The following is a 19,200-nucleotide window of genomic DNA, read 5'->3' on the forward strand; positions in this document are numbered from 1 at the left end:
AGCTTGTTTATCAAGGGGCCTACAAAGTGTTCCGGGCCTACAAAGTGAGTAGCCTTGCCTTTGATGTAAGTACTTAACAGTCTGATCCTTAAAATAGTGGACAGAGACAGGCTGATACTGGGTTTACCTAACCCTGGCAGATAGTTTACTTAAAAAGATACACCCAGGGTATTAGTAGGAAAGTGTACTTGGAAGATAATACACAGGTTACCTTTACTCCAGAGCATTACCTTAGAATTGCACACCACAAATCAATACCTTACAGTCCAATAGCCTTGTAGAGGTTTTATCAGAAGAAAGTTTCAGTGAGTTCAGTGAGGGTTTTTCCAAGTCACTGGGCATGGCAGGGCCTTGTTAATGGTGTCCTCAGGGCAGCACGTTGGGGTAGAAGTCCAGGGTTCACTCAGCAAAATGGGTAGGAGTGCCTTCAAAAGCAGCAAGTCTGGCTTACCACATTTGAGATAACTGAAAAGTAATGCAGCATACATTTTAATCACTGGCATAGCCAGGATTTTTGTTAGGGTGGGCAGGCCTTTTGTTGGGGGGGAGGCAGAATCTCAGTTTGCTATGTATTTTTTTATTGGTATTCATTGATTGATTGATTGATTGATTATTGGTATTTATTGAAGGGGGGACGCGGGTGGTGCTGTGGGTTAAACCACAGAGCCTAGGGTTTGCTGATCAGAAGGTTGGCGGTTCGAATCCCCGCAATGGGTGAGCCTCCCTTTGCTCGGTCCCAGCTCCTGCCAACCTAGCAGTTCGAAAGCATGTCAAAGTGCAAGTAGATAAATAGGTATCGCTTCGGCGGGAAGGTAAATGGCGTTTCTGTGCACTGCTCTGGTTTGCCAGAAGTGGCTTAGTCATGCTGGCCACATGACCTGGAAGCTGTACGCCGGCTCCCTCGGCCAATAAAGCGAGATGAGCACCGCAACCCCAGAGTCGTTCACGACTGGACCTAATGGTCAGGGGTCCCTTTACCTTTACCTTTTATTGATTGGGGGGCAGGTGCTCCTCCCTGCCTCCCCTTGGCTACCTCCATGGTTACCATGTAACTGGAGGGCAATTAAGTTCAGTACTGGAGCTGCGTACCAACCAAACGTAACTAAAGCACACACAGGTACCAAATCCTGGGAGCTGTAGTTTAAGTGTGCTGGGAATTGTAGCTCTGAGTTCCCAGGATTCTTGAGGGGGGGCGGGGAGAGAGACACATGCTTTACATGTATGGTGTGTATACAGCCCAAGTTGCAATTTTATTCAAGTAATAAGTATGCGTATAGGATTACCATTTAAGGTTGCGGCAATCTAGAACAAGTTTAAATAAATAAATAAAAATTAAATTGTCCAGTAGCACCTTAGAGACCAACAAAGTTTGTTCTGGGTATAAGCTTAGTTGGTCTCTAAGGTGCTACTGGGTAATTTTTTAATTTATTTCGACTGCGTCAGACCAACACGGCTACCTACCTGAATCTAGAACAAGTTTATTATGCACTCGCTTACTTTTGACCTGGAATCCATAGATCCATTTAGCTTATTTTTTAAAAAAGCCTTTAGTTTAGATTTGGAACTTAATGCTGTGATCGGAGGCGGGGAGGTGATCCTGATCGGGCTACAGAGAGTTAAAAATCCCCGGGTGCCTATTGGGCAGGCTGGGCGGAGATTTGCCATTCAGATCCTGTAGGAAGTAAGTTGCTGAGTCTTGGAAAGAGAGTAAAAAGAGAGAGTTCCAGTAAAGGAAGGGGGGGGAAAAGGAGACGCGGAGAGAGAGAGAGGGGCGCACAAACCACTAGTCAGAAATTCAGATGCAAAATCAGGCGGAGATGTTGAAGAGGCTGCTAAGGCAGGGCCTGGGAGAACTCGGCGGATGAGGAGTCGCGCAACTTTTCGAGTCCCGGGAGAAGTGCGCGGCGGCGGCGGCGCGGGCGCAAGAAGGCGAGCATTGCGCGAGATGGAGCCTGCTGTGGAGGTGTAAAGAAGGAGGCAGTGTCTTCTCTCCCCCATTTCTCTCGTTCTCCCCACACACGCGCGCGCGCACCCCTTTATCTTTTGCCTTGGTTGCTCCGGACAAGGCAGGAATGCCCAGGATCGCGCCTCTTCCCTTGGCCGAGCCGACCGGTGCCTGCAGCCGCTCTAGCGGTGGCCTTTGCTGAAGGAGCAGCGCCGCCGCCGCCGCCGCTCTCTCCCCTTCTCCCGGCACAGCTGCACAAAAGACTTTCGAGGAGCCTTTTTATTTTCCCCCTTCTCCAGCTGCGGTCGTCATGTCCCGGCGGAGGGGGCTCCTGCCTTACCCCGCCGCCGCCGCCGCCTGCGTATGCATCTTCTCCCTCTTCAACACTGTTAGAGGTTAGTGGATGGCTTCAGAAGCAGAATTATAATCGAGAGGAATGGTATTTTGAAAATAAAACTGCTTCGGAAGGTGTTTGGGTATAAGGGAATATGTGAAGCTGCGTCTTAGTCCCCATCCCCCAGCAACAGGGTTTTAAAGCTTGGCATACCGAGTGGGAGACAAACTAATGGAATTAGTTGTTGAATATTTAAGAGAGGTGTGCACGAACTCCAAAAGTGATTGACTGAGGAAGAAAGTCAAGTCGGTGTGGGCTACTCTTTTTAATATATTTTTAAAATAATCCTGTGACTTATTCAACATTGTTGATGATTTGAATTGCCCATACTGCCCTTCTGGACAAGATTCCTAGGGTGTGAAAACAGCACATATAAAGACTTTGCATAAATATTAAAACAAAACAGAAAGCATGGGGGTGGGGGAGGAAGTTGTGGATAATCATTTTGGACCATTGGTGGGGATCCTGCGGCCCTCCTGCTCCCATTAGCCCAGCTTGCTTAGCCAATGGTTTGGCATTATGGGAGTTGTAGTTTGACAATTTCTGGTGGGCCAGAGGCTCTCCATCTGACCCCTGTTCTATACAATAGAGAAAAGTAGTTATCAATAAGTCATCTTGAGCTCTTGAAGGTTGTAGTACAAAATGTAAAAGGTGTAATGATGTAGTGGAATCAGACTTAATTGCACCCTATCCTGTGCTTGCTTGTTCAGAAGAGCTGATGTTTGTTGTTTTGGAGAGGCATTTGGGAGTGGAAACGAGTGAGTGACTAAGCATCAGGTTTGCCAAGTATCTTGGGCAACCACTTGCCAAAAGTAAAGGCAGGAGAAACAGAAGCCAAAGATGGTTGGTAGTGCTGCATTAAGAATGCAGGTGCCAAGTTTTCACAGTGAGGCATGGGTAGGCCCCTGGAGTGAATTTGCAAAAGGAAAACTTCACATATACAGTATATAGACTGTGTATAATCATAGGCTATGCATGAAGACTTCCCTCACAGAAAACATCTTGTTTTCATGCACACTATAATGCATCCTTTACAAAGAAAGACCACTTGGGAAAAGCAGCCACCAAAGATGGGTCATGTTTATCTTGCCGCACAAGAGAGGCTTCTTTGGTGGGTTTTTCCATCAGAGCCAAGCTGTAGAAGTGTTTATCATGCTAGAGCTGGCTGTCACATAAGGTCTTTTATTAAAAAATAGGAGCTGGCTTCATATAAACATGTTAACTTCCTATGTTACTTTACTGAAATTGTGTTTTTAAAAAATGTATAGGGGGAAGCGTTTTCTGAATGACCAGAGAAGCAGAGACTTGTAATATGTTAGTGGCTTGACAGGAGTTGGGCAGCTCTCTGTAGCTGGCCCACAAAATGTGTGTATCGACAGTGTTTGGATGTTGGTTTCTCAAGCAGGCCAGGGTTGGAATTATGCCCTGGAATTATGCTTGTTGTATGCTACGTCCTACTGCATGCTTCAGTTAGAAATGGTTGTACGCCTTTAATACTGCTGCATAAATGGCAGATTATTCCTGCTCAGATTGACTGCTCTTGCCCAGATGTTGTGCAGAAAAGATCCTGCAGGCTGCTGCTGTCCCAATATCACATGCCTCTGACTTGTGAGTATTGAATGGCTGAATGTGTGCTAGTGCACGGCCAGTGAAGTTGCAGAGATGCCACCCTCTCTCTGGTCTGCTGTCCCAGATCAGCGACTGAGCAAGCTGAGATCTGATGTTTCATCTCTCATCTTGAAAAATAGATGTACATCGTTTAGCACTTCAAAAACAAGTAGATATAATCCATGAGTTTTAAATACTAACTTTGCACCCCTGTCAAAATTGTATCCCTCCCTCACACCCCCCCAACATACATATGTCCCTCTCACAAACCGCACACAGGCATATTTCTTCCCTTCACCCCCCCCCCCCACATACATCTCCCCACTCTCTCAGCCCAAATGCATATCCCTCTTCCTTTGCGATTACACATACAGTGGAACCTTGGGTTGCGAACATGATCCGTGCGGGAGGCACGTTCGCAACCCGTTGCGTTCGCAACCCGCAGCGCCACGTCTGCACATGCACGGGTTGCGATTCGGCGCTTCGGCGCATGCGCAAAGCACCATTTAGCACTTAAGCGCGAGTGCCGAAACCCAGAAGTAACCCGTTCCGGTAATTCCGGGTTCAGCGTGGTGCACAACCCAAAATCGCGTAACCTGAAGCGTCTGTAACCCGAGGTACCACTGTACACATAGGCCATATTTTCATGCATAACCTTTCTCAGATCACCCCTTCTCACACAAAGACCAACAGAATAAGGGATGACTTTGGGACAACTTTAGATATGTCAGTGCCTCTTCTCTTGGCAAATGTCTGTCAAAGAGCTGTGTTGGGACTATTGTTGTTGAACTGGTTTGTAAATGAACTGTACTGAAATATGACAGGATTTTTAATTTATTTTTTGGTAGAATTAAAACATATTCTCTTGTATGCTAGTATCATTACCAAGTCTTTATCAGGGCCTCATAGAGGTCTGCACCTTCAGATAAGGGATCCTCAACTCTCCCTTATGCTTTCCTCTTTGTCAGGCATCCCCAGAAGATAGTTGTGAAGAAAGAGAGAGCTGGGGGAATTTGAAAGGTGTCCATAGAAAAACTTGCCAGTAGTAGCCTCTCATAGTGACCATGCAAATAATGGCCAATGGGAAACATTCTGATCTTTTAGAATTTCAAAATGCTTGGAAGTTTATTCTATTCTATTTATTCCCATTGACTGTTTCAGTTTTGCCCACTATATATATTATTTCTGCTTACAAACTGGCATGTCTCCTCTTTCTTGGCTCGGATGTTTTTAGGGTTAGCAAATAAGCACCTATAAATTATGGGCCTTTCTAAATGTCTTGTGGAATGTGTGTACTTCCCCTTGCTTCCTTTACTGTTCTAATTGCAATATTTGTAAAACCTCTATTTGGCTTTTGTTATGAGGTTTAAGAATATTGAGAAGAGGCAAATCCTTTGCCAAACTTCCCCCTTAAAAAAAAATGTAGAATCTGGTGCTGGAGTTGTTTGAGACTCCTGTTTTTACTTTGCCATATGGCAGAGGAGGGGGGAATTCAAGCTGTTTGTTTTTTTTTGTTTTTTTTAAAAAGATTTTTATTAAAGTTTTACAAAAAAGAAAAATAGAAATTCACAGAATAAAAAACCATAAATTACAGAAAAAAGAAACACACAAAAGAGAAAAAAAAATACAGAAAGAAAAACACAACTAATTAAGAAAAATTACATTTAAACAAAGAAAAAATAAAACCATTCCATTTTTCCAATAACCTCAATTTCATATGCTTATGTTCTTGACCTCCTCGCACCTTCCCCTTTTTGTATTCCCATTCAAATATTTAATTCAGCAAATTCTTACCCTTTATCAAATGTTTAAACTTTGTACCATAACATATACTATATCCCTATTTTTCAACCAATTATCAATACCTTTTTTGCATAATCTTAATAACTTTTATCACTAATTACCACTTATTACCCATCCAAGCACATTTTTAACACTCATTAATTTTATAATATTTCTGAAGATAGTCTTTGAATTTCTTCCAGTCTTCTTCCACCAACTCTTCTCCCAGGTCTCGGATTCTGTCAGTCATTTCCGCCAATTCCATATAGTCTATCAGCTTCATCTGCCATTCTTCCAGGGTGGGTAGCTCTTGTGTCTTCCAATACTTTGCGATGAGAATTCTTGCTGCTGTTGTTGCGTACATAAAGAAATTTCTATCTTTCTTTGGCACCAATTGGCCCACCATGCCCAAGAGAAAGGCCTCTGGCTTCTTAAGGAATGTATATCTAAAGATTTTTTTCATTTCGTTATATATCATCTCCCAGAAAGCCTTAATCTTTGGGCATGTCCACCAAAGGTGAAAGAATGTTCCTTCACTTTCTTTACACTTCCAACATTTATTGTCAGGCAAATGGTAGATTTTTGCAAGCTTGACTGGTGTCATGTACCACCTGTATATCATTTTCATAATATTCTCTCTTAGGGCGGGAATTCAAGCTGTTTGGGTCAAAGCATTGCACACCTTACTTTTGGCTGCAGTTGTCAAGTCTCTGCACCGTTGTTCTTTGTTAAATTAGTGCTGCAGCTTGTTGATATCTAGTGTATTTTATTCTATAATAACATTTTAGGAAGCTCCCTAAAAGCCTAGATAATTTTTCTGTGCTTTTCCACCTAACAGTGTATTTGTCAGTGGCTACTTCCAGACGCGGGTGGCGCTGAGGGTAAAACCACAGAGCCTAGGACTTGCCGATCAGAAGGTTGGTGGTTCGAATCTGCTGCCATCGAACCTGCTGAACCACAGATTTTCCAAGGGTTTGGTGTCTCCGCTATGCGTGTGTGACGGGGAAACTGTTGAATCTCTTTCACATATAATGTTCAACTGTCCCCTACATAGCATAGCCAGGGCTAAATTCCTGGGTCCTGCTTTACTGCGCTTGGTTGGCAGGCCTGTTGAGTCACACGCCGCACTGCTTTTGCAGGATACAGATCCTTCTGTAACTCTGCAGGTGGCGAGATTTCTGAATGCGGTTATCTCACACTCAAAAACCACCAAAAACCAACAACAACATCAAAACTAATCGAACTGGTATGATGAGAGTGCATGTCGGAGTTCGTCTTCAGTTTTCCTTTTCTGTGATCTGTCCCTTGGAGCTCTCCTGGCCCCAAGCTGTCACTTGGCTCTGCTCAATGACCCACCCTTGCATCGTGGTGTTCACCTTCTGTTGTCGGATATATCTGTTTTTATGTCCCTGTGTTTTTATGTTTGTACATATTTTATGGGCTAATAGCCGTAAATAAATTGTAAATTAAATTAAATTAAATCCCCGTGACGGGGTGTGCTCCCATTGCTCAGTCCCTGCTCCTGCCAACCTAGCAGTTCGAAAGCACATCAAAGTGCAAGTAGATAAATGGCGGGAAGGTAAATGGCGTTTCCATGTGCTGCTCTGGTTCGCCAGAAGCAGCTTAGTCATGCTGGCCACATGACCTGGAAGCTGTACGCCGGCTCCCTCGGCCAATAAAGCGAGATAAGTGCCGCAACCCCAGAGTCGGCCACGACAGGACCTAATGGTCAGGGGTCCCTTTACCTTTACCTTTACTTCCAGATGGGTGGCTCCTAGTGCTGCCTAATCAATTGGTCTTCTTTTGTAAGATACCAATAGAATTTGAAATCGACTTTCCACATGTTTGTGAGCATTGCTGTTTTTTGCTTGCTTGCTTTGTTTTCTGTGTTTATAGAGTAAGCAAACCATCAGCTTAGGATATTTCAGTATCTTTTTATTTATTTAAAAAGAGATATATGGATAATATATTAGGTGTGGGGAGGGCAAAGTCTGAAGGCAAAGTCTGAGGCTTCTTTCTCATTCTGAAAGACAGTAAATCTCTTGACTACCAGATACTGGGGACTCACAACAGGGAATGGGCCATAAAACTTTTCTTGTGTACCTCTCTGAATAATTTTGTTGGCTACAGTTTGTAGTAGTGATGGCAAATTTCTGGCTCACCAGCCTGCCATCAGCCCAAATCAGCATGACCAAGTATTGGGTGTGGTAGGACTTGCATTCCACAATGCTAGTCTTATAGACAGATGTTGAGGTAGATGGGATTGGAACGTCCTTGATAACTGTGTGTAAAACAAGCTTGTGTTTTAAGAGCTGAGTGAGTTTCCAACAGATAAATTGGTCAGTTACTGTCATTCCTTTGTTCTTTGTCTAACAAATGCTGGACCTTTTCTATATTTCGTTATAGCTTCCACCCGTGGTAGATACTAGTGTACCTGAGGTTTAATTGTGGGTGTTCACAAAGTCTGCTGTTGTGACCTTAACAACAATGAAATAAATCTTGCCCTTCTTAAAATAACTTTGACTGAAAATAAACAAACTGTGGTTTCCTCCATCCCCCCTACACCTCTAGCTTATCCTTGGGATGTCTGTGTACAGGAAATCTTTAAATATCTCATCACATTTTTACTCCTTTTTAAAGGAATTGGAACTTTGCCTGTATATATTAGGCGGTCAAGGAAATAATATCCTCTTGGAACCATTTACTTTTCTCTTGGGGCAGTTGAGAATAGCATGCAGTCGATTTAGATCGAGGGTCATCTAACCCCCATTTCCAAGGCCTTAGAAATGGCAGTGAAGAGGTGCTTGGCTAAGACCTGCATTGACACAATTCTCTCTGTAGGTCATACAAAGCCGGCTGCGGCTCTGCCATCAAATGTCTTGCCAGTCGTATTGCAATTGTTCCAACAACCCATGTTTACAAAGCTACCAACATGCATATTTACAGTGTATTCTCTGGTTGCCCTTTTGATTTCTTCCTGCAGTTACATTCCTGGATGATTCCCCAAAATGGTGGTTTAGACTTCAACACGTGGGGTGCAAAATAAAGTACTTTGATTAGAGGAGGGCAAGGTAGATTACAGCCATTCAGTACCAGTGCCTTTTAACTATTCTCTCAGCCAGGTGGGGTCTCCTTTGTTACGAGAGGATCCCATTTGTTGGACTGTTGGAGGACTCGGTCTCAATGACCCAGACCTATGGACTGGACGAATTCCATAAGTCTTTCAATGGAATCCCCCTCCCCTCTCTAGGCTGGCCTACATTTCATAGTAGCAATTTTGTGGCTCACGAAGCATATGTAGCCAAAGGCTGGAAAAACAATTATTATTTACGGTATATTTGCTGCATGAAAAGAACTCTGTGACTGGCATGCAGGACAACAATAGTAGAGCAGTGTCAAGGCTTGCTTTTATTGCACTTTCCCTCTGCAATCAATATAGGTGGTGCTGTTGTTCTGAGATAGTCATTCAATGTTCCCCCCCCCCCCCAGTAGATTATGGAAAGGGTGGCTTATATATGGAAAGGTGTGTGTGTGTGTGTGTATATATATATATATATATATATGAAAAAGAGTCTGTTGAGTCAGGGCAGAGGTCCATCTAGTCCAGAATTTATCTCTCACAGTACCCAACCGAATACCCACGGGGAGCAAATTCAGGTTCTGCTTGTGAAACAGCACTCTACCCACTTATGGTTCTCAGCACCTGGTATTCAGAGACATAATGCCTCAAAAAAAAATATCTAGTATTTTTTTTTCTATTAAGGAGGGAATCCTGTAGGATACACTCCTCAGAAGCCAGTGTGGTGTGAGAGCCAGTGTGGTGTGGTGGTTAAGAGCGGTGGACTCGTAATCTGGTGAACCGGGTTCGCGTCTTCGCTCCTCCACATGCAGCTGCTGGGTGACCTTGGGCTAGTCACACTTCTCTGCAGTATCTCAGCCTCACTCACCTCACAGAGTGTTTGTTGTAGGGGAGGAAGGAAAAGGAGAATGTTAGCCGCTTTGAGACTCCTTAGGGTAGTGACAAAGCGGGATATCAAATCCAAACTCCTCCTCCTCAGTTCTTAGCCTGCAAATATGCCTGATGGTCACTGATGCTATAGTCCATTGATTCCTGTACTGTCAGGTTTCAGAGAGCGCTTCCCCCCCAAACCAAATAAAGTTATAAATTGGCTAAGCTTTGTGTATATATGGAGCCATTGACTACTGTAAACTGCTTTGCTTGTGCATGGAAGCTGATTTGGCAGATATTGAATAATACATCACTTGTCTACCTGGAGGCCTAGGGCTAAATTCAAGTAAGTCATTCTTGGTGTAGACCCAATGAAATATTTGAAGTCCACTGATTCCAGTTTTTCTACTCTTTAGTATGACTTAGCTAGATGCAACCCATATACTGGATCTTACTAGTTCCAGCTCCTGTTTACAATGGAACAAGCTAATGATTGTGGTGAAATATTTGAACATGGGTGTGGACAATGTTAATTTGAGTAAAGGCTTATAGCTTGATAATGTTCATGTTTACTCAGATATAAGCTCCTTTAAGTTCAGTGAGACTTACTCCCAAGTAAATATTTGTAGGATGGTAGCCCTGGTCCTGGAATATGTTTTCACTGCCTGTTTCTGTTGTGAAAAGCTGTGTACAATGATCAGATGAAGAGCCTTAGGTCATAGATTTTTATCCCATCTTTCTGAGTATTTAACCTCACATGGTGGTTTACGCCCTCAAGCCAAATAACAAACAGCCATATTCTAGGGAGAGAATATAGCATAAAGTTTATTATTATTATTATTATTATTATTATTATTATTATTATTATTTTGTTTACAAAGGTATGCGCAATGTCTCTTTTTTCAAGTTTCATTTTCTACAGGTCAGTTTCATTTGTTGAGACATTAGGGTTACATTAGGAAGAAAAGGGGAGGAGAGGTGGAGGAGGCCATGGTAGGTGGGGTCGAGAGGCGATGTTTCTATTTTACTTAATGTATGTGTGGGGTTGTGGGGCTGGAAGCATGACTAACAGCCCTTCCCTCTGCTGCTGATGGTGAGTTATCAGCTCTGTGTAAAAGAATTCACTCATTCCAGGGAACTGCCATTTAAACAGTAGGGATGCTCTTATGCTGCTTCTGAAATGCACTTTAAAATAGCACCACTTTAGAAAATGTATCTTCATAGCACACCATGTTCTCTTCATAGTTCCCCTCCCCCTAATATTATTCTGGGCTTTTTAAAAGGAGGAGTGCAACGGAGTGGCTTTTAGTTCTTTATTCATTTATTTCCTTCTGTGTTGTTTACAGTTTAACAAGCCACATTAACAAGATTATTTTATGTACTGCCAAGCTGCCTGTGGCAAATGACTATAAAACAATATAGGGCTTCTCAATGTTTGTATTCATTATATGGCGAGTCAATAACCTTCCAGATATTGCTGTAGTAGAGCGTGTGAATCCAGGACAAGAATTTCCACTAATTCAGTAATAAATCAAGGAAGATGCTAGTTCATATTGCTTATCACTGCGTGGTCTATTCAAGGCATAACGTAAACTGGAATGCTGCTGCAAACCTGACATTTCAGTTGTGTTCTTAAAAACATCATTTGCATGTTTGTTCTATGAACATGGTGTTTGAAGAGCCTGAGAAGCGTTGTGTATAGGGTTTCTGTGACAGAACCACCCCTCTTCAAGTCAACTGGACAACATAGGGAAACCCAGCCCAGTGTTTTGACAAGGGATGGATGCCTTATTTGGGGAGCACCAGAACACTAGCGCTTCTCTTTATCCCCTGACTGAAAATGCCACAGGTTTTTTTTTTTGCTAGGCCCCAAAGCTTGAATTGAGCTCTGTGTCTGATTAAATTCAGATCTTTGGAAAACTGAATCTGGGGCACCTGACTCCTTCTGAAGCATTAAGTTTCATATAGTGAAAAGAATAGGGTGTCACTTCTGGACTTTGTTTTGGGAATTCTCAGTTCTTGAGTTGGAATGATGTATGCAGCCACCGCCCAAGTTTTTAAATTTCCACATATCGGCACACATTGCAAGAAATCTACCAAGGAAGCTGTTACGAAGGGAAGCTTGAAATATTCCACTACAGAATTGGAATATGTTCATTCTGTGTTTGCCATGTAGTTCGGTTCTTTCTCTTTTGAAGCTATGATTGCTTGCAATGAGAAGTCGTGGGGTGAACTGACCAGTGCTTTTGTTGACTCAGTAGGACTGTGTGCATATTGTCATTGAATTGATCGCTCAGTGTGGAAAAAAGAAATCACAATGGTTTTAGAATCTAGCCTTGGGTCAGGCTCTTTTTACATTTCAGTGTCAATTCAATGTCATCAGCTGTGTTCATTTAATTAGATATTGACCCTATTAATATCTGGGCACAGAAAATTTGACACATCAGTATTATTGATAGCTTTGCCTTGTCTATAAATACTATCACATCATAACAAAATAGTTCTCTTCCCTTCGCTTTCACATGTGCAATTTTTAAGACAAATTCAAGGAGGGGGCTATTATTGATACCCTGCTCATCTGGCTGGGTTTCACCAGCCACTCTGGGCGGCTCCTAACAGAATTAAAAGCATAATAAAGCACCAAACATTAAAAACCTCCCTGTTAATTTCACTGTTTAAAGATGCTGTCATGGGATGCAGTCCTGCTCCCCTTGTGTTTTGGAGAGCAGGGAACAGAGGTGATATCAGCAAGATCCTTTCCTTCCTTGCCATGGCACATCTGTGCTGGGAGTGCAGTTCTGCCAAGTGTGTTGAAACACATCCATGATGAATGAGATCATCATAGAATTGGCATACCCAGCTTAGATGTAGGTAGACATTGGTGGAGGAAGCCACAAATGCAGAAAGGAGGTTTTTATACCCTTGGCCAGTAATTTAGAAGGTGCTCCAAATTCATGGAGAGAAGTCTCTGCTATCAGCTGTTGCCTTGGTTTCTGTAAAAGCAATGCTCCTTGTGAGACTGATAGACTGAGATATTAAATAACGCTCCACCCCTTCAGTCGGTACATTATGAGACCCTTAATCTCAGGGTCGTGGGTTTGAGACTCGAATTGGGCAAAAAGATCCCAACGTTGTAGAGAGTTGGACTAGATGATCCTCATGGTCCCTGCCAACGCTACAATTCTATTATTCTCTTTTTCTCTCTGTGTGTATGTATGTGGCTTGTCTGATTATGGGTGTGTGTGTGTGTGTGTGTGTGTGTATTATTTCTGCGCATATACACACTGACTTTTGTGTTTTATTGGCTATTGTCCAGGATAAACAAACTGCCCTGCATAACATGGATATCCGGTGGAAATTATTATATTAATACTTTAAAAGAATAAATAGGTCACAGCGATGAAATGAGATAGTTATGTAACCTGCATGTGTGTTCAGACACATAATTAAATGCCATGTTATTAAAAGGTCAAGTTCAGATCAGTGCAGTTTACTCAGTTCAACCAGAATCCATTCAGATCTTAAATAGTCTTAAAATGAGGGATGCCTGTGATTCCCCCTTTTTAAAAGCAAGTCAATTGACTGCCACAAGTTCTCGTATTTCAGAGAATAACCTAGACATATTTTATTTAAATAGAGTTCCATAAATTTTCCAGACAAACTTTTGCCCACAGTTAGATTTCTAAAATTCCATTGAGTATGCGCAGCCACAGAAAAGTACTGTAATTTACACAGCACTTTCAGCGTGCTAACTCACCAATGTTTTTACCACACTGCAAGCAACGTGGGGAAAATTCAAAGCATCTGGTTGCCATGTGCCTAGAAAGTTTGTGCTGGTGCTTAGGAATTTAAAATATTTGCTAGAAAGGTGCCTAGGATTTTTCTTCTCTCAAATACTGGCCTGTTGCTTACAGTGTAAGATGCATCTTTTTACTCTGTCAGGGCTCCTGTACCTGTCTCTTAACATCTGTGCAACTTGCAGAAATAAACACTTTCCCTTATCATCCCATCTCCATGCCATGAATGGGAAAGTTATGGCTGTTGACTTTTCGTCTCTCATGTTGCTGTTTAAAGGAGCCCTGCTATAAAAATTCCAGGTACTGCTGGTAGATAGGAATATCACTTTGTTAGAGGATTCTTGTCCAAACACATAGGAAGGTAATACAGTGGTACCTTGGGTTACATATGCTTCAGGTTACATACACTTCAGGTTACAGACTCTGCTAACCCAGAAATAGTACCTCGGGTTAAGAACTTTGCTTCAGGATGAGAACAGAAATTGTGCTCCGGCGGCATGGCAGCAGCGGGAGGCCCCATTAGCTAAAGTGGTGCTTCAGGTTAAGAACAGTTTCAGGTTAAGAAACGGACCGCTGGAACGAATTAAGTTCTTAACCCGAGGTACCACTGTATGGTTGTTTGGGCTGAAAAAAACACACCCCTAAGCTTTGAGGCTTCAGTACAGTGGAATACTTTGGTGATCAGACTGTCTTAAAGTGCACGGTGTGGCTTTAAAAATAACCCTCATTTTAAAATAACCCTTATTTTATTTATTAAGTTTATATCCCATCTTTCTTCCCAAAGGCGCCCAGACTAGCAAGTCTTAGCTCAAGCATTGAAAATGTTAAGTCGTTCAAATGCTGACTGACTGCCTATAGAAACATTAATTCCTAGCACTAAAAACAGCCTAACCTAGCGTGTTTTTAGCTAAATATGGTAGTTTTTGATAACTTGCTAGACAAGGGCTGTTTATTTAACCTTTTCTAAGTAAAACAAGCAATTACCTCATTTTTATAAAGCAACAAATACAGGCTTTTTTTCTGGGGGGGGGGGGAGAGCAAAGTCATCACACATCAAGAGAAAGATATTCCTAAAGGGTTGTCTCTACTAAAGTCATACTTAGAGTACACTCACTGAAATCTTTGTAGTTAAATTAGTCATGGCCATTGATTTCAGTGCGTCTGCGGACTGCAGTCCTGTCCAGGTCTACTCAAGACGTGTGTTCTGTTGAATTTAGTGGGGCTTAGTCCCCCAGTGGGGTTAGGATTGCAGCCTTGGTTTTGTTTCTGATCTGCCATATTTATTCTGGTGTGAATAGTAACAAGCACCCTGTTATTTCTCATGGGGTATTTTTTTGGTCAATTTCTCTGGTTTGCTCTCTTAAAGGTCTCAATATTTGCACAAGTGGCAGTGCTACCTCCTGTGAAGAATGTTTGCTTGTTCATCCCGAGTGTGCATGGTGCTATAAAGAGGTGAGTTGTCACTTTTCTTTGGTCCTTCTTACTTTAAAACTAACTTTGTATATTTGCAGTCTAGAATCCTTAACCTCAGGGGTTTTTTATACAAGGCAGACTGGTCAACAGATTACTTACTTAGTTCCTGTATTGTATCATAGCTTCCTCAGTTCCTGTACTAAATCATAAACAACACCAAGGGTGCGACTCCAAGCCTCTGCCCAAAATCTCTACTTCTCCGTTTTAATTCTAGCCTGAAGAGGAGTTCTGTGTAACTCAAATGTTCACATGTCTTATTGTGAACCTTGCTGTTAAATAAGTTTGTAATTACCTATATAATAACACTTAATTGACTATTTGAGGCAATGGTGTCAGGAAGTTGTATTTTTTCTTTCCCACCCATCTGCAATAAAAATTGCATCAGTAGTGTGTAGTCCAAGAAAAAAGAAATGGTTGATAACCAACATTAGTCATAGTAGACCCACTGAAATCAATGGGCTTAAGTCTATTGACTTTAATGGGCCAACTTTTTAAAGATTAGACAGAAGTGCCTGGCGTGCTCTGGTCCATGGGGTCACGAAGAGTCGGAGACGACTAAATGACTAAACAACAACAATACATGCTTAAGTGCAGTGGTTTTCTTTATAATATCATCTCATGAATTATTATGAGTTAGAATGATAATGTTTATCATTTTTTATCCTTTATATAAAAAAGAAAATTTCTAAAGAATAGAGCTTTTGCATAATTATGACATAAACATCCTCCTTTTGTGGCAGCTCTTCTGTAACACTGGGGCTGCTGAACCAGATGCGACTTAAATGCACATGATTAATGTGGGCCTGGGCCTGCAGTCGCTGTGATCTGAAGTGGAACCCTGGTAGCTATTGAAGTCACTTTGGTGTAACGGACTTCCCTGCCCACTTAAAATGTGCCTTGGGTTGTGGGTATCATGCTGTATATGCAACCTGACTTTATACATTTGGATAATGGCCTGAGGTTTTCATTGCAATGTCTTATATGCTGTCTGTCAGGGAACTGCCATCAGCTCAGAGGCGAGAGGTGGAAGGGCAGTTGGGTTACAGGGAGCCTCCAAAGATCGTGAGCAGCAGCACTTCCTCCGTGGAGGAGGGAAGCCACGCCTCCAGTGGGGAAGGGATGCAGGGCTCGGAGGATGCAAGGGAGAGGCACAGCACCGGGCCTGAGCCAAGCGGGGGGGAGGCAGGTCCCCCTTTGCCCACGCCTTCTCTGCGCAGTCGGTTTACGCACAGAGAGGGGAGGCGTAGGATGGGGGTCAAAAGACTACTCTGCTGGGGAAAGTTTAAAGACTGCCCACTCCCAGATTCTGCTAGTGACTGAGCAAGACATGGAATTGAGACGTTCTGCACTGTGAATGTTTTTGCACCGATAATAAAGCCTTGAAAAGACCAGTGGGGGTCTTGCCTGTTTGCTCTTGAGCAACCACGCCGACCTACACAACACTATCCCTCAAAAGTTATTTCTGTTGCCACATTTGGACAGTGTGCATTCAGTCAGGGCCACTGCTGTTTCCAGTGTTAGGGTCCATCTGTATTCTCTTAGTGGGGTTTTGGTGCTTCAGGGAGACCAGCACCCGCAGTTTCTCCATCCTATTTCCACCTGTAGGGCTTCTTCTTATTCTGTTCTCCCTACAGAAGTTCCACTACAGCAGGGGTCGGCAACCTGCGGCCCACGGGCCACAAGCGGCCCACGGAGGTCGTTTAAACGGCCCACAAGCCCCTCCCAAACTGAGCCGTCTGCTCGGCGAGTCCCCGCGTGCTGCACTAAACCGGCACAGCGTGGAGCGGGGACTCGCTTCCGCAGTTCCAGAAATTGCGTCTGCGCAGACGCGACCCGGCCCACGGAGCGATCTCTGCGGGAGTGAATCGGCCCAGGCGAGGTAAACGTTGCCGCCCCCTGCACTACAGTGATAATCAAGCTTCAGGGCAATAGAAATGCTGGGGCATGCCGAAATGGGGGAATTGGCTCTTGTATATACTTAGGCTCACTTCCTTGGAGACCTGCCAAGGCTAATGTTGTGGGACTCTCTGGAGGAGATTTTGGGGGGCGTGGGGAGAAGAGAGGAAACATCAGTCCTGTTGCACCAGTAGAAATACTTTACAGGATGCAACTTGTAAGAAGCGCGCTTCAATTTAAGCACAGTAATAGGATAACACTTAAGTTGGTCATCTGAGGTCAGAAGTGGCAGAGTACTGTTGCCTGTAGGGATGGGAAACAATCACTCTTGTTACATTTATACAACCAGCCAGGAGGATAATGATAATGGTGTTTAGTTCTTCATATGCTCAGCCTCTTGTACAAAGAGTACATATGCATAGGGGAAGGGTTACTCTCCACCCCTCCCGCCAGTGCCTCAGAGACATCTTGTATGCATCTGTAAGAAGTGTGTTTCTGCCAAGTGTATAAGTGGTGGTGACATCAGAAAGAAAAAATATTGCTTGCGAAGCTGTGGTGTTGGGCTAGATTTGTTTTATTTTCTTGGCACAAAAGGGCTATTTTTTGAGTGGCTCTGCCAACAGAAATGTTTATCCGGGAGTTGTTGTGACCGCTAGTTATAGGTCAGCCTTCAGCAGTAGCTGCTGATGCTGCGTTATCAAATCAATTATTTGGTTTAGATTCGGGCCCCCCCGCCCGATTTGACTGGAGAGCAAAGAGGTGAAAAGCGGCTGTTTGTAGACAATAATTCCTGAAGGCCACAATAGCTCTTAGTTTAAATTACCTCCCTTTAATTGTGCCACTGCCCGTAAGGAAAAGGTTTTCAATGTTTAGTGAAAAAAGTTGACATCGATATTCTAACAGTACAGAGTTGTAGCAGACCTTTTAAGTGTCCTTGTTTCTTCCCCACTTTGTACAAAAGTTCCCACTTTGAGTGGGGGGGAACCCTAGCCAGGAAAATTTATATTTAGAAAACCTTGTTAGCCAAGGAAAAAGTTTAGGGTTTCCTGGGCCGGATTAAACTAATTTGGTGGCCTAGTGGAAAACAGCACAAGGGCTCCTGTTAGTGCAGTTGAGCTCCCCGCCCCAAATCCCCTCCGTGTGGCCGGGAGAACCCCAGAACAACATGCTTTTTTAGGGGGAGAAGAGGGGAGATAGTTCCACAGTGCAAGCTAAAATGCTTGCACTTACTGAATGATAGTACTGTATTGAATTCCAGTCCTTGGTTCCAAGTTTATGGGGCTCCAGGATTACTAAGGGTTGCATCCAAAGCTACCAGTCTGTTATCAGAAGGGCCTTTGCAGTAATGGAGATCAATTTCTGAAAGTCGTGCAAGAGAAGGATCCAGTGCAACAGCCCCACTGGCGGAACCATTTTACAAGACCTCACTAGTGCATACACATTTGTCTGCTTGTGGAACCTCTCGGGCAAGAGGATCTGTTTGAGAACGGCAGCCCGCTTGCGGAGCAAATTTGAGTTCCAACTCTTTAACTTCATTGAATGCAACCCTTAAGCATCAGCCTTGCAGACACTTATTCTGGGAGGAACCTCAATGAAAACAATGGAACCAGTGTGGTGTGTTGGTTAGAGTGTCATACTAAAGGCTCACCCAGACTTATCCTGTGCCTGGAAAGCATGGATTTGAGTAGTTTTCTGCATGTCCTATGCTTTCTAGGGACAGATCTGTGCCGTTTTGCCCTTGTCCCACTGATCTCCACCAAAAATCCCACACTTTAGCGATAAATTGGAGCAGACGTCAATCCACAGAAAACCCGATTGACGTTCTCTCTGATTCAGAGGTAGAGTTTGGGTTTTCCCCGGGGGAAAGTGGTGGGGCAAGTCTGGGTAAGCTTTAAGACCTGGGAGACGAGGGTTCTAGTCCCCACTCAGTCATTAACCTCACTGGCTGACCTTGGGTCAGTCACTTTCTCTCAGCCTTACAGGTTTGCAGTGAGGACAAAATGGAGAAGGGGGAAAAGCATGTGCCCCACTCTGAGCTCCTTGGAGGAATGGTGTGGTATAAATCCAATTTTTAGTAATGCGCACATTTCTGAATATAGGATTGCACCAGCAGTGCAAATATTACATTGCAGTCCGCAGGCAGAATTCTATTTTCAGATTTAGTTTCCCTGTCCTAAGAAGTGTGGAAAATCTGTCTGCCTAATGGAATGTTAACAAATTCAGTTTTGTACTGCTGTTCTTTGAGCATCCTAAGATGTATGTTTGGAAGTGGCAGAATCTCAGCAGGATATTCAAATTCACCCTGACCCCCCCCCCCCCAATTCCAGTGGCAAGTCTAACAGGGCCTCTCTTTTCT

At 43.4% G+C, this 19,200-nt stretch overlaps 1 protein-coding gene across 2 annotated transcripts in view; it reads left to right on the forward strand.

Annotated features, from left to right (window-relative positions):
- ITGB5 (integrin subunit beta 5) overlaps window positions 1-19,200 on the forward strand; it is a 77,486-nt gene continuing 58,286 nt past the window's right edge. The window contains exons 1-2 of one of the 2 annotated variants that reach the window (XM_083584906.1): window positions 1-65; window positions 14,842-14,927. Coding sequence is in view for 1 of the 2 variants with exons in the window: in XM_083584905.1 (XP_083441031.1) it covers window positions 2,256-2,340; window positions 14,842-14,927 (171 nt within the window). In the remaining variant the exon portion in view is untranslated. Of the gene's footprint in view, window positions 66-1,256; window positions 2,341-14,841; window positions 14,928-19,200 lie in introns of those variants that run through there. The other variant, XM_083584905.1, reaches the window with a different exon arrangement.

This window comes from Podarcis filfolensis (genome assembly GCF_964270895.1).
Source record: "Podarcis filfolensis genome assembly, chromosome: 1".
Classification (NCBI taxonomy): Eukaryota; Metazoa; Chordata; class Lepidosauria; order Squamata; family Lacertidae; genus Podarcis; species Podarcis filfolensis.